The sequence below is a fragment of the Daldinia childiae genome, assembly GCF_008694065.1.
Source record: "Daldinia childiae strain JS-1345 chromosome Unknown Scaffold1, whole genome shotgun sequence".
NCBI classification, from domain to species: Eukaryota; Fungi; Ascomycota; class Sordariomycetes; order Xylariales; family Hypoxylaceae; genus Daldinia; species Daldinia childiae.
In genome coordinates, this window is record NW_022984642.1 from 2,343,441 (window position 1) to 2,364,338 (window position 20,898).

The 20,898-nt window shown below is 43.5% G+C and overlaps 1 protein-coding gene across 1 annotated transcript; it reads right to left on the reverse strand.

Annotated features, from left to right (window-relative positions):
• Positions 1-1,078: 1,078 nt before the first annotated feature.
• GL218_00620 (uncharacterized protein) lies at positions 1,079-2,739 on the reverse strand (the record flags this gene model as incomplete). The annotated part of the gene is made up of 4 exons (XM_033577050.1): positions 1,079-2,201; positions 2,252-2,331; positions 2,385-2,576; positions 2,665-2,739. 4 exons carry the CDS (start codon positions 2,737-2,739, stop codon positions 1,079-1,081), a joined length of 1,470 nt encoding a protein of 489 aa, XP_033441852.1.
• Positions 2,740-20,898: the final 18,159 nt, after the last annotated feature.

Genomic DNA, 20,898 nt, shown 5'->3' on the forward strand with positions numbered 1-20,898 from the left:
CCAGTTATCAATCGCGGATAACACTTTGCAACAATAATACAAGACACGCCTCATACTAGATAATAGCGCAAAACCCGGAAACCCTCGCGTCCCAATCAAATAAAACAAGAAAAAGCAAAAAGCAAGAACAAAAACAAAAAGACCATCCCGATCCTATTATTACAGTTAAAATCCAAATAATATCCGATCTTCGATGTACAGTCTTCCAACCCCATTTACCGCTCCTTTCTTTTATCTCCTCTCGAGCTTGGGCATGCCCCTCCGTCTCAGCCAACTGGAGAGGAAGGTCGGATAACCGTGAACGGCATTATGTTTTGAATCGTCAAAGGATAGTCGGGACATCGTCAAAAAATTGATTTGGAACCGGGTGCAAAATCAACTATTAGTGTAATCGGCATAGTTTCCGGAACCCATCCGAGCTTTAGAGTTATCCATCCTCCTAATTATCGCTAACGGAATTATTGAAATACAAAAGACTTAGAAATGACATGGCCGTTCGTCATACATACTGGACGAAAAGGAATAATCAAATGGCCTATACGACTTTTAGGGAATAATAAGGGAACGGTGTCGTGACGTGGCATGGCATCTTGAATTCAACCATGGCGCATGAAAGAGATGTATGACGAATCGGTTCGAAGTTGTCCACTGGTATATCGTGATGTTGTCTAGAACCGGTATCGGTTGTCAAAGGCTGGCGACAGTCGGTCGGAGCAAAGCCGTACATTGGGCACCCATGCGAAGTAGCCGCCTTTATGACGAAATAAACAACCCATCAACTCAGTGGAACGACAAATGCAAGAGCATTGCTTCTGCCGTCATCACAAAGGGCTACCCCCTCATAGCCATCGAATCTCGGTCGATACGTAATCTGGACCTGCATACCCCCCCTGGTGGTATATCCTAATTGGACATGGAAACAACAAACGAGACAATATAATACAAGAGCAGGTCGGAGGCTCGTTATCGAATTATTAAGGTTGTTAATTAGAATAAAAAACGCCTACCGAGTAAGTACTCGAGGGACGTTCGAAAAGAGAACGGAAATATGCGGATTACATATGCCGAGCTTGACGAATCATAAATCATTGATTCTTGAACTGGGCATCTGCGTCGACGTGTCCTCGTCAAAATCCGGCTTGACGAGCCACGGGTAATCTGGCGTAGACCCGAAAGATGGTACTTGACCGACAGTAGGAACCTCAACTGGTTGTTGGTAAGGCATCGTGTTATACCAATGTTCTTCCTGTTGCGTTGGCGCTGGCTGATATTGATCTTGAACCTGTTGGATTTGCTGAGCCTGCTGGATTTGCTGAGCCTGCTGGATTTGCTGAGCCTGTTGGACTTGCTGAGTCTGTTGGACTTGCTGGACTTGCTGAACTTGTTGCATGGGAGGAGGTATCTGCAACATCTGAGGCTGCACCGGCTGGGAAGAATGGATCGGTTGATGGACCTGCTGATGGACCTGCTGATGGACCTGCTGATGGACCTGCTGATGGACCTGCTGATGAACTGGCTGGTGCACTGGCTGGGCGACTTGCTGAGGGAACTGCGTCATGGGTTGCTCCATGACAGGCGTTGTGTTCAGCGAATACGTTGTCGCATGCGGAGACTGGTGCGTGTAGTAGTTATCATGGCCTGACGGGCTGTGGCCTGAAATTCCAGTCGTGAAGCTGGCAGGGCTATTCTGGATTGAGTTAATCATATTCCCCGCCGTATTGTACGGAATTTCTATTGGGAGCCGCTCAGGTTGCTGCCTCGGTATCTGGTACTGTTGTATCGGATTCGTATTCATTGTCGCGATGCTAGGGTTGTTCTGGTCTGTCACAAAGTAAGGATGAGGCACGCTGGCCGTTCGCGGAAGCCCTTGAAGTATGGAGGGTTGATACGATCGGACAATGTCGCCATGGTATTCGTGGGCGCCCCCACCAGAGATGCTGTGCCGGTGGCCATACTGCTGCGATATATCGTACTGGCTTACTTGACCAAAGTCGCCGAATGATGATGCTCGCTGGACGGCGTGGCCTTGCATATCAGAAAGCCCGTTTGTCAAATGGCCTGTTGGCCACATGCCGGGTTGCTTAGGAGTAGACGGAGACTCGCCGCTGTCCGACTCAGAAGAGAAATCTTCCATCTCTGAATGGACACCCCTCTGGTGAGAACGCCTCTGATGTTTGACCATCGTTGTTTTCCGGCAGAAACTATAAGGCGCGTTAGTAGTTACCTCTGAGGACAATAAATCTCGCGCTACCTTTTGAGGCAACCCTCGTGAGCACATTTATAAGGCCGTTTGCCGGTGTGTATGCGTCGATGTCGAGCCAGACTCGAAGACTAAACGGGTTAGCAAGTCTGCTTAATACCATGAAATTCGATCAAGTTCTTACATCCGAGAAACGCTTGCCACATCCAGCATGTTGACATTGATGAGGTTTCTCACCGGTGTGAGTGCGGATGTGGACCGTCAAGGCGCTACGCTGTATGAAGCTTTTACCACACCCTTCTGTTGTACAGGAGTACGGTCTCTCATTCGTATGTATCCGGTAATGCCTTTGGAGGTCGGACTTGCGGTTGAAACACTGCGTTCGTATAAGTAACTTGGATCACAACTATGGCGACGGCGACGGCGACGATAACAAGGCATGACCAGGAAATGGCTGTACGTACCTTAGTGCACGTATCCCAGTCGCACTGAAAGGGTCGAGCCGTCGGCTCGTTGTCGACAAGTTCCATCAACTCCATCTCTCTGGTGACCCCAAGATCTAGGACCCGGCGACCAGTAGTAGTGTAAGTGTGCGAACGAGACTACTTATATGTCTTACAGTGCGAACCAAGAAGCACAAGGTATATGAGTGATGTGGAACCAGACCCAGGAGTCCCTTAAGGCGAAGATACAGGGATAGCGTGGGTCTTTCAGAGGCAGCCCCAAGTGTGGATGATACCCTTGCTCGGAACAGTATGTAAGCGGAATCTTCAATGCGACGCCGAGATTGAAATCTATGCGTGGGGACGTTTTGGTTCCAGATATTCGGTGCAAGCCGATATGAGAAACCCATGCAGATGCAGAGGGGGGGGGGGCAGAATAAATATACGAGATTTAATACACGATAACGAGAGTATTCAACGCCACAAAGGAGCGATAATCTGAAGTCGACTAGAGTTCGAGTATATGGGAAATAACGCGGCCGAATAAAAAAAAAAAACTAAGTGTAAAACTTAGGAAACATACAATAAAGGTTAGCAAAAGGGCCGAGAACAGCTAAGGATGAGGCCAGACATCATCTAACAGAATGCCACCGAATGCCTAAGTACGAGAAAAACTAGGCCGTTGTTTAGGAAATGGAGAATGGAGATCGCTAACTTACGAGTAAACTAAGAGCCCTTATGCACAAACATCTAAGCCTCGGGATTCAGGCTTCAGACTTCAAAACGAGGAGAGAATTTAGTGACGAGTGAACTAGACCATCTGTTAGTCCGCGTGATCAAGCAGGACACGTCCTCAACATAACCGGCTAAGGGTTGAATTTGCTAACCAGAGAAGTATTCACTCGGTAGACTAAGTCAAGGTTCAGTTCGTCAAAATCATATTCAGCGTTAGTCGATAGGCTGCCTCAAGACCCAGGCAGTTGAGGCCAAACCTAAGCCTTCAGGGGCTTTACTGCCACTGTTTCGTTGCCGACGAAAAAAGGCCGCGAAGTCGTCTTACTCTTCTCTTTTAGAAACGCGGACCACCTCGTAACACGAAGAGTTGGGAACTAGACTGCCTGTTGTTGAGGACGGCCTCAAAATCTTCGTCGGGAGTCGAGGCTGCTACGGTTCTAGCGGAAACCAGTTCCAACCTTATTGTCAAGAGATGATAGTAATCAAAACTGACGTGAGGGTAGGTAGAGCTAATCTACAAAAGCTTGGGGAAAGGTTGCAATATAGCCCATGCACCTAGGGCCAAACCCTCCAGGGCGGCTGGTTATGCTAACTGGGTTGTAGCCGACGGTTTAAGTGAAGTCTATCGTATAGGTAGACTGGAGAATCCCGTTACTCGTGGATTAAGGTATTATCGAAGTTTGATTACTACTCCCTGAAGTAATAGGAAAGCTATATGACGATGGGATGCCTTCCTTTCCTAGTTATGCAGTCCTAGGTAGTGATCGCAAAAGGGAAAGGAGAAGGCTCGAGCACATCCCAAATTGGAGCGACGGGTATATGTCATACAAATTGACAAGATCGCAAGGGGAAGAACAGGCCGGCGATCCCTTCAAGCCCGAAAGGTCTGGAGTTAGGAATACTCAAAAAAGACTAGCGGCGGTATATAATGACGGGAAGTAAGATGTGAGGGTTGTTGCAGTGACACCTTCAGTAGTTTCGTCCGTTACTTGCGAGCTGCGTTGTCAGGATAAGTCCTTGTTGATCAAAGTCCGTGGGCAATCGGTATGTACAAGTGTGTGCTGTGCGTATGTGCGGAATCTACTGGCGTGGGATTCTGAGGACTGGCTAGGCGAGTCTTTCAGACGGATGACCATAAAATCAGCCTGCTATAATATAAACGTTAGGTCACGTCAATGAGCTGTCTCGGGTGTCTCTACCGAACAGGCCGACAAGTTGCGACGTCAAATACAGAATAAGAAGTTATGTATCAGAGCGTCGCTTAAAATAGTATTGAGATGTGACTTAATGCCTGGTAGACCTAATAGAAGGCCGTGCCTATTGGAGAATCTATAATAGATGGTGGTGGGAGGAAGTATGTGGTGACATTGATATTAGAGAGAACAATACCAGCGGCGAGGATAAGCTTCTTTTTTTTTCCTCGTTTTCACCTTAACAATTCTCAGCACAAATAGTTTAGGTACTCACGACCTGTCAACTTCCCCTGCACTTATCGTTAAGAGACCTAGCACCTAACCTACATGTAGATAGTTACGATAGGCTTGTCATCAACAAGTCCCCGGCTACCGGCCAAGATACCGCTGGCTCCCTAAATGCGCATGCAGATGGTAGCTACTACCTCATTACCTGACTACCTACATAGGGGGAGGGATACGCCAAAAGAGAATAGACTAGGTTTACCTTCAGGGATCAGGGGTCATGGATTATACGTAGAAGAGAAAGGGCATAGCCAGGTTCCGGGGTTTAAAATAATAATGCATTAGCAGCGTCGCTGACAATTAAACGACATGGATGAGGTACTGAGATTCATTGTATGCATATAGAACAATAGCAAATCCCTCGTGGTTTCATTTAGACGTGCAACGTGTTAACAGAATATAAAACTACCTTAGGTAAAGACTTTCGGTAAACATAAAGTTATGAATTATATTTACATTTTGTCCGCGTTTAAATATGTACCCGAGAAGTTGGTCATTTTCCAAATATTAAGGCCAGGTGGGCATTAGAATTGATAAGAGGTACTTGAGCACTTCGTACGGTATGTACCGAACCTAAGTATCTAACCTAGGTAGGTATCTAAGGTATTTATTGCATGCATGCCTTTCTAGTATCCATTTATACGGATAACCATAAACACTCCTAGTAGGTACCTATGTATTAACATTACGCGTATTAAGGTCTAAATTGATTTGCGATATAACTAAGAGATACCTTGGAATTGAATATTCTTAAGTGTATAGTGTATGAATAAAGATGCGAGAGTTGGGTGGCCGCGGGGGAGAAGAGGGGTAAGTATCCTGGGCAAGAACCAGCACGACATGGTCTAGGTACTTCTATGGTTCGGTATGATCTAAATGGCGTGGTATTACATATATGGGACAGTAGTGTGTAAACCTCTAAACGTTTCATCACATCTAATTACTTAGGTTGGGTACTTAGGTCATAAAAACAGAAGACTCTTTTGGCTTAATAGTAGTAGAGATTCTAGTAGCGCCAACCTTAACATATGGCAATGAGTCAACCGGTTTTACCGGGAAATGTTTTACTACGCTATTGTAAAAAGTTAATATGTATGTTTATTAATAAACAAGTCTTAAAATTTTTACTATACGTAGGTAGTTTAAACATTAAGGGTTATACTTGGCGTACCAAATCTTTTAAATGCCAACAAAAGAGCTTAATTGGACTTAAAACCTTAAACCGGATCATGCTGTAAAAAAAAAAAAAATGGTGCCAACAACGGTAGATATAAATTCAAACAGGCAAATATTTCAAAAAAGAATTCAACCTTCTGGTACTTTTTATAAATCTTTAAGAGTAACTCGAAGCTTTTTTTCTTTTCTCAAATCGATTATAAACAAACTACGATGAATCGTACTACAAGAAAATCGGTAATAATGGTGTATTTATTAAATGCATTATATACTTATTGCACGCTGTTAACGTGAAGGTCTTGTTTGAAAATGAGACCGATAGTGACGGTGATGGTGATAGATCAACTTAATCTCAATTGATAAACAACAATTCCTCCATATTTTTCTACATAACAGACCTGCTAACAACTTCTTAATGTTTGTGTATCAATGTACTGTAGCATTAGGTACAGGTAGTCCCCAGAAAGGACCGGGACTCCGTTCCGAAATCGTGGTATCACGCGAAGTGACCTCGATCCAGACAGTTTCAGGGGAAGTTGTCGAAACTCAACCTCAAATCGCAAGTCGCTTGACGATTCTGAAGTAACAATAAGCCCCATTGTTTCAGATTCCTGGCTCATTTAGACTAGCAGCCTTTCCTTATTTACTTGATAGCCTTACTAAGGCCACGATTAGCTTGATAATCGATACAAGTGCGGCCTCTAAAGAATTACACTAGAGAAAACCTATCACATTCGCTAAATGATAGCGAAAAAAAAAAAAAATACCACTACCCTTTCAGTTACATGTGTACAATACATACAACCAACATTATTAATTTTCTGGGGCTAAGAGCTGACATATTATTGAATTTCTCGAGATCATTATTAGATGTCGGTGCCTCGGAGATACCGTATGCTCTGCCCAACAGGCCAGCCGATTAATTATACGGCTTAATCTCAAAAGAAGCAGCTAGTGTAAGCAATTACTTGAACGTCTGGAAAGCTTCAAGGATTGATAGCGATATATTACCTACTTAGGGACCTAGGAGGTAGGCATTGTAAACAGCAGTGATTATCTTCGCCGCAGTGCAATTTCAAGTACATAGGTGCCAACCCCATTTCAGCTAGGTACTTAGGTACTAAACCACGATCCACCGATACATCAATAGAAAAGTTTAAGCCTCCTCACCGGTGAGGTGCGTATTCCTTGTCATTATATCACCTGATATCTATAACAGCTTTCCCAGATTTGATCTGCCAGGAGGACCAGGAAAAGACAACTGGGACTGGAGAGCTCCCGGGACGATGACCCAAAAAACTATCCAATGAACCCCTTTGTTTCGAAACATGTCAACTACACACCTTAACGGCGACTAATAAGAAAAGCACATACGCGTAGCCCATAGTTATGCATGCAAATGGTAGCCCGCCTGCCCGCTAGCACCTGCAGCTTGCAGCTGACTCTACCGGACGAACACCTGCATTGCAGTATTACAGCGCAGCTTAAGAGGGACATTTAAGCGTAAATCACACTGCTCCCGCGGTGGGAACTTGCAGGATGGAACAAGCTTGCAGATGCCAGACGATAACAGTTTGTTATTCGCATCATTTTCTATGTACCCAGGTGTATTTCCTGTATAGTTGATCACACACGTCGAAAGGTACGCGAAGCGGTAATCGTCTCATGTTTGGTCATTGTTATTAACTGTTTCTTTATTACTACCACATACCATCTAGGTATATACCTGTAAGTAGATAATATGTGTGAGGATTCCCCAAAGAGAATTTTTCCCCAAATAGGACATCGTGGGTCTACGCTAGAAGCCCGGAAACCTTTGGGTGCATGGCCCGTAATCGATTACCTTGCTAGCTCTTCTTTCTACATAAGCCATGCAGCTACGTACATAATGTACCTTAGGTAGGCAAGTATCCACCTTTCTAGGAGACGTCAAAATTTCGAAATGCAAGCAATCATTCATGTATGTACCTAAGGTTAGGTACCTACTTCAAATCCCGTTTTTAGCTTCTAACAAAAGGCTTGTCGCGCTTGTCGCTGTCGTGATTATACCGCATGGTAGTCAAGATTGGCAGCAGGGATCTATTTACCCACCTAACAATTTTGAAGACAGAAGCGCGCTATTCATATTTTTTCTTTCTATTTCAGCTAAGTGACCGAACGATAGCTTCCTAAAGATTTACTTAGGTGTCGGTTGTCTTTACCGACGGCAAGTTCCATCTTACCAAGGTGCAACAACCAAAGCAGCCCAAGGCCAAGAAGTAAGGCTACTAGCGCAGTGAATTCTAGCCATCCGATTAGCTCAATTAGAAATGTTATTGAAAATGTCACTAGGGTTTGCACTCCTTCATCAACATAGTTACCTAGGTAGTTAGCAACCTTCATATAGCCAGAACAGTTGTTACTCCCGAGGCCACAATGTGACCTTCTCTATTCGCAACTGTTGGAATAGGGTTGATAGTGAAAGTAACATTTTAAACATCAGGAATTAGGTAATATGCAGCAAGGGAAAAGGTCATCGTACATGCAGTTATTTACTTTCCCCGCAGACAATCGCGGCAAACAGTCAAGTTTCCGGTCCGAGAAATCTCCCGGCTGCCGACATTCATGTGATGTAAATGTCATGCTGGTAGACTGATTCCTTGTCATGGTGTAAAATCAAGGGAAAACAGGAAAAATCCCATGCTGGTAGCGTCCCTAGATTGTATCTATGTTGGATCACATCGGTAATATGCCCTTATAAATGCCCTTGCAGCAGCCATGTCGAGAACTTGGTGCGTATTAGTAATGGGTTCCAAGAGAAGAGGAGAAAATAAAACGCAGACCTGGTACTACTCTTATTTCACCAAGTAGACTACCTAAGGTACCAGCAGAGAGGGGTTCATTGTTACAATTGGAACCCATAAGGCGAGGCAGCTCTCCGAGGAGCTTATATCGTTGAATTCGGTGTTGTGAAACACCGGCCTAGACAAATGTTGAGTTACTAGTAGTTACTCTAACCACAGGTTATTACGTCTTCGTAGAGGTGGTATGGACCTGTGTGTCATGCCTTACGGATTGTAACCGACATACTAAGAAAGTAGATCAACGTCTGTGCGTAGCGATTACCCGTCTGCTCCACAGGTAAGATCATAGGTAGGAAGATTTCGAAATCTACATAGCCATCCGAAACACGAGTAAAAGAGTTTACGATCAGTAAGAGCATATAGGCAAAGCGTAGAACCCCTCGTCTCGGAGGAACGTAATGTCAAAATTATAAAAATTTAGTAATTAACAAGTTTAGAACAACACGCCACTGAGATGATTCATATTCCTAGGTTAGAGTGTTTGAAGTAGTAGAATGCTAAGAAGAGAGGGGGCTCCGGCACATATCCGGACCAATTTCAGATACCTTAGTTTATCATGAGTGATCTTGAGGACTAGGGGGACTTAGGGTGGTTGAGTCTTTATCGCCCTGGACTATTTTTAAAACAGGTACATACAAAATTGAAGGGAAATTTGTGGATAAAAATTGTTGTAATTCTCAACCATCATCAGAGTCTATCAGAAACAAATGTATTCCCCGCATTCTCCTAAGGTCTGTGCTCTCCACATGCCCTCCCTCGCCGCTAAGATTAGGAGGGGAATACTCTGTAAGACTTAGATGAATCCCCCTCTTAATATCACTTGCAGATAATGCTAACTACCGACACTACCTACGACAGGTTCACATATCCACATGGAACCGGATAATGCATAATGCGTCGCAAATAGAGTCACTATGTACATATGACTCCGGACAGATGATCCGGAGTTTCGCAGGATCCCATGATTGAGTGGAGAGAATATGCACTGCACTGACTCTTGCTCCTTAGCTTTAGATAGAGCCTTCCACATTCGTGGCATTCTGCATACAGCAACAGATTAGCTACTACGTATGTAGAAGAATGGACCCACGACGGGCCTAAGGAGCCAGTTGAAGATTAGATTGTGTCTGGCAGCCTCCCTCTCCACAACTATCAAGAGCGATGCGACGTTGAGGGAGCAGCCAATGTATGTATATTTGGTACGGAACTCTCCAGTGTGGTGTTGTTCGGTTAACCAATAGGAGATTTAATAGATACTAGACTAGGGCCAAAAGGTGAACTAGGCTCGGTAGTTCAAGATAAACGGTAGTATTGTATGCCAAAACGAGAATAGACAAATGCTACAGCACTTACCGTGCGAAGTTATAACTTGTAACTTATTTACCTAGTGCACATTAAAATCGTCTCAGGTGAGATGTTTAGATGTTCCCATGATATTTACCTACGTTGTCGGAAATACAATAACCAGGTTGAAGTATTTGATGGATGGTATGAGGCCCCACGTAAACTCTTCCTAATCGATGATGATCCCCCACCACAATGAAAATAAATGGTTACTGATATTAGTTCGATACAATTGATACCTTCATACAGGTTTTTCGGTGGAGTACCTTGGTGCTATCACCTCATCATAAGCGCCATTTATATCATGATATGTAGGTACCTACCTGGGTAGGATTCTAAACACATTGACTGTCACGAGGGTTCGTCACGAGAATTCTATCCAAATAACGCTATAATACATACTATAGTTATTCATAACAAGTGTAGTTACTACCTATTATCATACCTAGGTAGCTAGTTAGTTAAACTAGGTCTAAGAAGACAGACCAAAACGTTCTCAACGGGTTCTAGCTGCCCTCGGAGCTATAAACGGCCTAATATAATAATTTCGGACGTTAGGTAATTAGTAGGGCGCGGGTTCTCATATCAATACACAGACTACATACTATCAATATACAGACTACTACTTTCGGAGAAATTATCCATCGGGCACCCAACTTCTTGCGGTACGAAAAACCAGTTTCTTAAAAAGATCGGGTAGCAACGTGTGTCAATTTAGTTTGGCTATTTGTATCCCTTCAATGCAGTCCCTTTAATTCTGGTGTCCCCACTTGATTCCCGTCTAGTGGATTGTATTAATATGATACCCTTCAAACACCCTGCATTTTAAGTTAAAGAGCTTTATCGCGGTTAAGACTTCGGCACCGGATGATGCCCGGTTCTTGGCATAAACCGGAAGTCAAAATGCCTCGAGTTCCGGCTGCCGGCAGCTCCGGCCGCATGACTTCGTTTCATAATGCTACCGTCTATCGTATGTTAGGTAAAATCACGGGGTGGTAATGTTGATATTAGTCGCGGTAATCGAGGTAGTACAAACCCTTTGAGCCGCAACCGCAGTATCTTTGTTACACTGCAGACTTGTAACCCGATGCTGAAAATGTGGAATAGGTCTGTTTAGGTAGTTTTCCTTTACGCCGACGGACAAGCCTAACAGGTGACCATGCATGTTTTTACTTGAAGTTTGATCTCACCCAAAGTTGTCTCGATACAGGAATTGTTTAGTGTGTATTAAAGCCCCACTAGCACTCTAGAACCTCCACTACTAAACTAAATATCAACTCAAGTATGTACATACATGTATGTAGTAATTAAAGACCCACGGGTGGTCTATAACCAAATGTAGGAATAGTGTATACCTTCGGACGCTTCCCCATCCAATTGACAGCCCCTCCAAAAACCTTCAGCCGCACACCACTACCCCTAACTTGTTCTTATCCCCGCGATCTTGTCTCACCTGGTCGCTAATCGGTTACCTTACCTCTGTCTACCTGCGTCTAGCGCTATGCTAAACCAGTACAATTAGATAATGTCGTCTCGCTAACGAGAAATACGAGCCCTAAATCCTAATGGGTCTAAACGGGAGAGAAAATATAGGATTAGCTCTTCTTTTTAGCCGCGCATATGTATGCATCTTAATTCTAACTGACAGCTTTAATCCACGCGCTGTTTCACGTTATTATTAAAATCGTATTTTTTATCATTTGGAACGTGGCTTTTAGTCTAGAATTCCCACGTTGCAAACCCACAGACACCCGAGACTAAATAACCGTCAGCTACTGTTCTTAGGTTTCTTAACTATTACGGCCACAATTCGTTAGCCGACATTGGTATTGGCAATTTGACCAGCTGAAAGCATTGTAATAGATGCGGGTAGGTGGTGGGACTACCGTGTAAAATAATTACCTACTCCTGTAACTTGTCTTAGCTTATTATTTCCACTCTGAACCTCTCGCAAAGGAACCTGGTTGGAATTTAGAAACCTTATCATGGAAACCCCATACGTGCGCTGCGCGCGGCGGACCGTCTAGAGAGAGGGTCCTGGTCTGATCTCAACACGGATCGCCAAAGCATCGAACCACTCAATGATCAGGGACGCTGTATGTATGTATGTATAATGTTTTTATCAGATTTAGGGAATATGCCAAGGATCAAATACTTGAATGCATAGCCCTTTTACCCTCCACGCTCAGCACATATTTACTGCTTTACACTATGTTGGTAGGTATGTAAAAAGTTGGTTAGGATCGGTCTTATTTCCAAGTGGAGTGTTGATGAGAGAGAGCTTAACGAATGTGGCTAATACTACGAAGTTGTTACCTTATCTGTTACGAACTTCCACTAATTACAAGTAATATACCTAAAGTATGCCGCTAGTTACTGCAACCTGCAACTAAGTAAACTTACACTAGGCTACCTAAACCGTTGTACTGCAGATGCAAGGGCAGAGAATCCACGCTATTTTAGATGCATATTAGCAAGGGGTACCCATGGATTGCCGGCAGGGGCTTTTCCTGGGCTGACATGTCATACCTCCACACTGTACGCCAGGGGATTTCCCCAAAAGAGGATTGTAATCTAGTTGGTCTAAAAGAGGTACCTGTCAGCTTTTTAGCAGTGCAAGCTTAACGGGCTACATATTTCCATTAATGCTGTATAAAGTTTTATTTTGCCAAGGTTATTAATCAAACAAGTACCTGATAATGGTGAATATTGAGTAAAGAGGGACGATCGTTTACATATTAAAATCGGCATTGTATTTCAATTATAAAGCCTAAAATTGTCGTTATTAAAAGGTCCCCGACGTCATGGTCTATCAATTCGTAATGTTTATATACTACCCATCTCCCATCTACGGAGCAACAACAAGGGACTCTCGGGTAACTTATAGACCGGGATCGGAGTTTGCGACGTGTTTTGCCCTTGCAGCAGATCCATCGATCCACGTGTTCGCCCGCAATGTCGTTTTTACAACCGAAATCTTAAAAATGCCACCGGCATCATCATTGTCGTCATCCCCGTTCGGTTTTAGTTCCCGTCTATGAAATGAAACAATTTTTCTCTTCTCCAATATCGTAACATCGGCCAGCGTACCTAGCGTCAGATATGCAAGGTCCTGAATCTATGTAGGTATGTACCTTAGTCATAGCTACCTGGGTAGTTTTGACCATAAAGGTTTAGTCTACTTCATGTCTATCCATTTCACGATGTAACACTGGAGCGGATGCAATTTACCAGGATAGCGATTGTATGGACAGGGCTCATAACAGGGCTCGTACACAAGGTATAATTATGTAAATACACTAGATACGTAACTTCGCCATATACTATGTAGATAAAGAGACTACATACCTGCATAGGTATACTTTATATGTGGTTAGGATGGAAGGATGGAAGGATGGGATGATGGGAGAATGGGAGAATGGGAGAATGATGTTCATCAGCTAAACCGTTTATATTCAAATTTGGTTGAAATAATTAATAATTTTCCACCCTTAGAATATCTAAAACATTCCTAAACCAATTTCACTAACCTAAAGAATTCCGAAGATTTCGGTTATTTCGGATTATCCCTGACATCATTTACCCATTCCATATCCTGGGGACCTTATATTTACGTCTCAACTCACCGAATTACACTCCGCAGATCCAAGTACCGCAAGACCACTTCCGAATACCTAGCGATCTAAGCGAGTCTTCAATGTCTGTCTTGCAACGATCTGCCGACCCCAACTTTTCTTTGCCGGATGTTTTCTGTAGGGTTCTGTAACGCGATGTAGCACCCGACTACTAGTAGATGTTACGCTATCATCGATACCTAACCTACCTACGTACAAAAATGGCCGAAGACCTGCTAATACGCACGAACTTGTATCATCGCGGCCTACATCCGCCATGCCGTCGCTAGTCCCGCTGCCAGCCGGAGAAATGCAGCAGCTTAACTTAACGAGGTTGTTAGTTGCTAGTTGCTAGTTGCTGCAAAAACCTTTCGATGAGGGGTTACGGCAGTCCCCCAGGGCGTTGGTAGCAGATTCATCTGTCGATCTGCCCCAAATATGGTTCTTATGTGGGTTCTCACCCCATAATATCGGATTAGACAACAAGGTGAGCGAGGCTGACGAGATGGTCCAGACCGTGCCAGACTGGTTTATATCCTGATATGGATAACGATTCTCCTCAGCTCCGGGGACTCTTTATGATTCTACTGCATGCATAGCTTGAGAAAAAAGCCCACTGAGATGGTAAGTTCATGCAGAGATGCATGAAAGATTAATCACGGGACAGAGTCTAAATGTGCAGCTGGATACGGATCCGTACTATGTGTGTATGAGCCGACCCGCTATCTCGGCGATCACGTACATCTCTAACCCATCCCATACGTTACGATAAAACTGACGATAAGAGGAGTTTATATGTCGTAAGCACCCGTTGTGCGTCAAGCTACTATCATTACATTTGCCTAGGGTAACCTTGTATGTATATATTAGTTACTCTTTAAAATACCATTAGCTATGAACAAATACATATATTATCTGTGGAAAAAAAGAAAAGAAAAAAAAGAGGAAATTTTTTAGGTAGACAAGAGAAAAACTACACGTCTCAAAATGTAGAGAATTATGTTTCTACATAGAGATATATCTTTTGTCGTAGGGGATGATGCATAGGTATGTATTCTGCAGTAGAGTGGGGGACACTTTTTTTTTCCGGGGAGAAGTTCCGAGACGGCGTCCGGGAAACCCCCTTGACTCTTTTTCTTTAAACCCTTTCCAAGTTCATCTATCCTAGACTTTCAAGAGTGGGATTTTAAGCCTGTCCAACCTGTCCAGCCCCTCGAAATATTTCACCATTTTCGAAGACCACCAAACTAACTTAGGATTAGTCTCTTTCTTACGGGGAGAATGGCAGTCCTCGTAATAACTTCTTTCCCCGCTGATACGCTTTCAATAGACCTGCGTATGTACCGTCCTTGCTGTAATATCGTTGTTTACAAGTTTTGCGATGCAACTTGGTCCTTTACTCTTCACCATTCTTCACGAGCTATAGTGTATAGCTAACCTAATGCACCTACATACGGCAACTAATCGGAGTTTTTCCTTCTTCCTTTTTTTTTTTTTTTTTTTTTTTTTTTCCAACGAAAGGAGACGACATGGAAGATGACAAACCCTTAATACCCATATACTCCTCCTGCACTGCGCGGCAAATAGCGGACTACTGCAAGGTGAATCGCCTATCCCTTTTCTGTCACCTTCCACCGAAGCAATTTTCCATCCCATCTACCCCCTTTCGTCGTGAAACAGTAAAATCTTGCTAGGCATCACGAGAGTTGAGATTTTCTCTCCACTATAGTGCATTCGGAGAAATATCATCGCAAGTTCCTGCACATACTGCCGCATTTCGAACTACGACGGAGCACTGTGGCGGAGGGCTTTCGTGCAAATAATTAAAAGCACCTCATGGTCACAAGTTGATCATCAAGTTCACATACGTATATCAATTTTCCTACTGCCGACTACCGGTAGAGTTTCTATTTAATTTTAATCGAAATGTTTATTTTCAATTGCAGCGGTCTAGTAACTATCATATTATAGGGAAGGTTTTGCTAATAAATTGCGATTGTCAGCTCAGAACATAACAATACCTACATAGTAACATACCTCTAGGTTAGGTAACTACTATTTCTGTTAAGAAAATAGAATATGGAAGAAGCGGTCCGGCTTCGCTCACCTTTCCATGCCACATTACGTAGAAATGAAGAGAGAAAAGGCACATGGGGCCCCGGTGAAGACCCGACGTTGGATTGCATTATGCAGGTCCAGACGTATGTAGTCAGGGGAAAATGATATATCGTATCACTCTTTTAAGACCTTCTCCCCACTCTCTACCCAACCTCGGGGGGCATCCAAAATCAGATGTAAAAGTGTGATAAAAACCATCCGGGCTGCATTGCGCGATCAGAAGGAGTTTAGTCCAGTGACAGTGACGAAAGAGGACTTGCGCGACAGACTTGGAGTTGAAAGTTAGACCCAAGTTCAACGCAACATAAAGAGAATGATAAGAATCGCTACGCGGCAATACGAAATGGGCTGCATATTCACTGCCGCCGTCGTTGGCGCCGTTGTTACCTTCTTGCAGATGCACACGCGCGGATTCTTGAGAATCAACTTGTTTAAACGTCTGATCGCCAACCTATTGCAAAATGCCCAGCTTCCGCGTTCACTCTGTGCATATGACGCCGCCTAGCAAGAGAAATAGCGAGTTTCGATTAAACCCTAAACCCACACCGCCCTTTCAAATCGCTGAGATTCAAATTCTGCAGGTCACGTCCGGATATGTAAGTCAACACCCAGGGGTTCCCGCGAACAGACGTCTCTGGGCGGTGGCGGGTAGACCTATGAAACAAATTTAGCTACCCACTAGAAGGTTAATAAGATTTTATGGTCAATGATGGGCTTTTTGGAAGGAGATTTCTGATATATCTCAAATTCTATGTATGCTATCATGACTTTTACTATGTAGGTACATACCAGCCACCGAATTGGCGTAGGGGCTGGGGCAAACGAATGTGCTCGGACGTAAGAGTAAGACGATCTAAACTTTTATCGTTCCTCAGGATTTAGTGCTTCTAGAGTCCCAAGTGTTTAAAGTTGCCAAAATGTCTCCCTCTCGTCGAATTTACGTGAATGAGCTGCGTAATGCGTATATAGTTACGTTCTAACGCAAGGGAGAATGAATTCGTAGCTGATGTAATCGTTTCTCCTACCCGAAATCCAAGAAGCTATAAGATCCGCTAATGAATTACTCCTTACTTTGAGCTCCTATCAAAAGGGGCGATTTGGAGATCTGTCATCATCGGTGCTATGAGTGTTTGAAATATTAGCGAAGCCATCTCCTGAATCGTTCATTAAATACGCCAGCTGACCTTGTAGAAACCAAACAGATAGACTGCGAAAGTACCCAATGTGCTCATGAGGAAGAGATAGACTTGCTATCCCGATCACCAACGCCAGGAAACATCCAATCCCCTTCGATAGACCCCTAGTATTACCGAGTCGGACCTTGAAGAGCGAGCATACGAGGTAACCTGCCTATGATAATTCCACCTGAAGATGCCAACATGCTTTATACGGTATGGTCATGAAAGAGTTGGATTGTGGTGACACGGTAAGATGATATCATACTCTTCCAAGTGTTCTCGAGGCGAGGACCTAGCCAGCTCTTCCGTCTTGATGGCATATGATATTAACATGTAGATAAAATACTAGCGCCCGCGGCAACCAGTTTATCTTGGTATAACATTCACCAGCTTTGTTTCTTGAAAGTTCAACCGGTGACCAAGCACATATTACTGACAAAACCATATCATCGAGGACCCTATTCACCGTTCAGGTTAGGATGCTTTCAGGATCTTCGGCAACCACTATATCGTCAACGAACTGCCTTATCTCTCGTGCCCGATATTATTCTATTCTCCATTCACACGACTTCGTCGAATGTAGGGCAAGCCACCGGTGAAGCACTTGCTTGAATTATCGTACCATAATCCGTGATCGATCCGACAACAAGACATAAAACCCCCACGGTAAGACTAAATACCGAAACGTCGTGTTACCTTCCAGGCGCTGTAGGCAAGCCACATTATGACAGACACCTCTAGTCACCTCTAGTCCGCACACCAGGCTTGAAAGTACCTATGCAGGGGATATCACATGCAAATATGACATTCCTTCTCGACTTGAAGTGGTTGCGAGTAGTGAGAAGGCAAATAGTGACGATTCCATAATAATGCCAGGTGATTAGATATTCTCATCTTATTGGTATAAGTAGATATGATTTCCAACGCTGGTAGTTCCCTGGTGCTATAGCATAGGGTATCCTATCGCTATATAACATATTAGCTTTACGACTACCCACGTGTGTAGTTTTCCTTGGATGGACATACGTATCAGCGCCCTTTAAGGCACAAATATGTCTATACATACGGATATTGTTAACATATAGATAATATACCTAGGTAGTAATATAGAACATAACTCGGAATATTCTATATTGATAGTTTCCCCTTCCGCCGCTATGCTGACGAATGTCAAGATAGATTATTTACTATGTAGTATAAACATTTGTTAACCTTGAGTGTCATACCCCAGCACAAATGTTTATCGAGGCGTGTGAACGTAAAAGTAACACGTTATGCTTAGGCCCTTGAGCCTTTTGACCTGTCATTCTGTAGAGATATACTAGGCATGTTAGAAAAGCATGTTGTCCGTTGTTTGTCATATCCAATATTCTTACAAGGTACTTGGGTAGGTGTAACACAATAATGCGTGTCAGGGTCGGGAAGATACGTATACTCATCTATACATCCACAATTTTTTCGACATACCGGCATAGTGTAAGATTGTCTCGCTTTTCTTTTTTCTTCTATTTTGATTCTTTCTTGTGGCCAGGTAAGTGGCGGAAACGTAAGGGATTGGTATTCATCTGGGTACTTTTCTGGGCGTCTCCCTTATTCTACCCGGGAGTCCGGTACTGGGGCCGTCGTATCTAAAACGTGGCAACTCGGAGCCGACGTTACAAGGTGCCCTTGTATCTACGGCTAAGACGGTTGACGACATACGACATACCACGTCCAAGGACTCGGGATACGCGGTGGTAGATGGAACGGATTAAACCGAATACCAGGTATCTAAAGTATGGTACAGACTAATCTAATATGGTAGGTCTCATTGAATAAGTGGATAGTTGAGGGCATTGAGCCGCCTTATTTTGTCAAGGTCTTTTAAGGTCTTCAACGCGAATAACACTAGAAGCTAGTAGAAATTGCATCTATTATGCGCATCCTAGGTCGAGTGGGCCTTTACAAGGAAGAAAATAGCCTAGTAATGATGTAGTATGGTAAGTACGGTAGTTAATACTCTAGAAGCCTCAGTATGTAGACACACCGCTAAGTTCAAGAGTGCTGCATAGGGCAACGGTACTTCACTAGGTCCAACCCTTAATGTTTAGCAATGCCACATTCAGAGGATATATCACAACTTTTATGATTTTATGTACGGTTAGATAGATAAACATCATCGTGAGACATGGTCCACCGTCGGGAAGACCGCTATCCATTTTGACCGCTAGGCTACCTTTACGCTTTCATACAATGACCTTGTGATAGCCAGGTGTCAAATTTCGCACTGACCGTACGCCCAGCATCCTCGGATGCCCACGTTGAGTACTTGATGCTTGAGATCCTCTATACATTCTGTAGTAAGCCTTGTACACCTTGTCGCTCTCCATTGGTTGGGCATTCATAACCGTATAAGCGACCCAAGCACACTCTTGGATTGGGTTGATATCGCTTACATATTATCCAGGAATACTTCGTAAAATCTCCGCCAAGAGGGGCGCTCGGAATAGGTAAGACGATGACTACTTTAGGTAGTCAACTAACTGACCAGGGGTGCCTTTTTGGTATGAAAGTTCCTATTAAGGTCGACAGAGGAAAAGGGGATAAGTGGAACTTCCATATGTAAGGGCGGAATATTGTCATTTCCATTCCCCTACGGCACCGACGAATCTGGTAAACCATCCAGGGAAGCCTCAAAGACGAATACGCGGTGAACTTAGGAGTCGCTCACACTATTCCCCTTCGCACTTACACCTAGTACTTAGCTGAGCCTGCTATGCCGAGTCAGCATATTAGCTACCCCTATCCCCTGATGCCGGTGCTCATCTACCTACTTACTCGCGACATGTACATGGATGGGGCTTGACTGAATTGGATTGGTTACTTGCTAGTATGACCTTTGCCGCAAGGACGCGTATGAAACTTTTGATTGTTGCTTAATGCTCCATCTAACAATACGAAATTATGGTTAGTATCGTAGAAAGATTTACAGCGGAGACATTAGTTACTTATGTAACCTATAGACGAGTGGCGAGTTCTTCTTTGTGACTACCTAGAGATACGGATGACTTAGTTGGACCGGTTATTTGGTTTATTCGGTTGGGTGAGAGACGAAGAAGTTGAACTAGTAGCCAAATCGCCTAGAGGACGCTTACTTGCCGTTTTGTAAGAACAAATGCAGTCCATTATACACTCGGTTCATGATAATGATATGGCATTTATATATTCTGTAATACATATAGCTTTCTAATAAGTAGAGGCCATCTATGTCTTTAGCAAATATTATGTTGAACTCCCATGGATGCTCTCCTTTCTTATCTCTTAGTCTTCCTATCAATGATACGCATCCTCTATAGTTAGAAACGAAGCCTTTCCGTTTCACTACTAGTAGACATACTAATACTCGCTCTAGACAAGCCGCAAGATCCCAAAAATTTAGACTGACAGCAACTTATATTTAACCCTTGAACGTACCTCAAATCATAAGTACGATCTTGCATATAATTTAGATAACAAACAGGAGGTAAATTGCCATAGATGAATTATCTGTCTAGCTATCTAGCCGCAGAACTCTGATCACTGTTAAAACCCCTAGAATAATCCGTAACTTTGAACCTACCCGTTAAAACTTCTGTATATGTATACGACTGTTTAGATATTCAGATATCTACCTATCCGACCATAGTGGCGGCTAACTGCCTCAACAGTGAATTAGTTACTATTGACACACTGTATATTGTTGCGGAGAAGACATGTTTTTTAATACGTTTGTAAAAGGAAATGAATATCA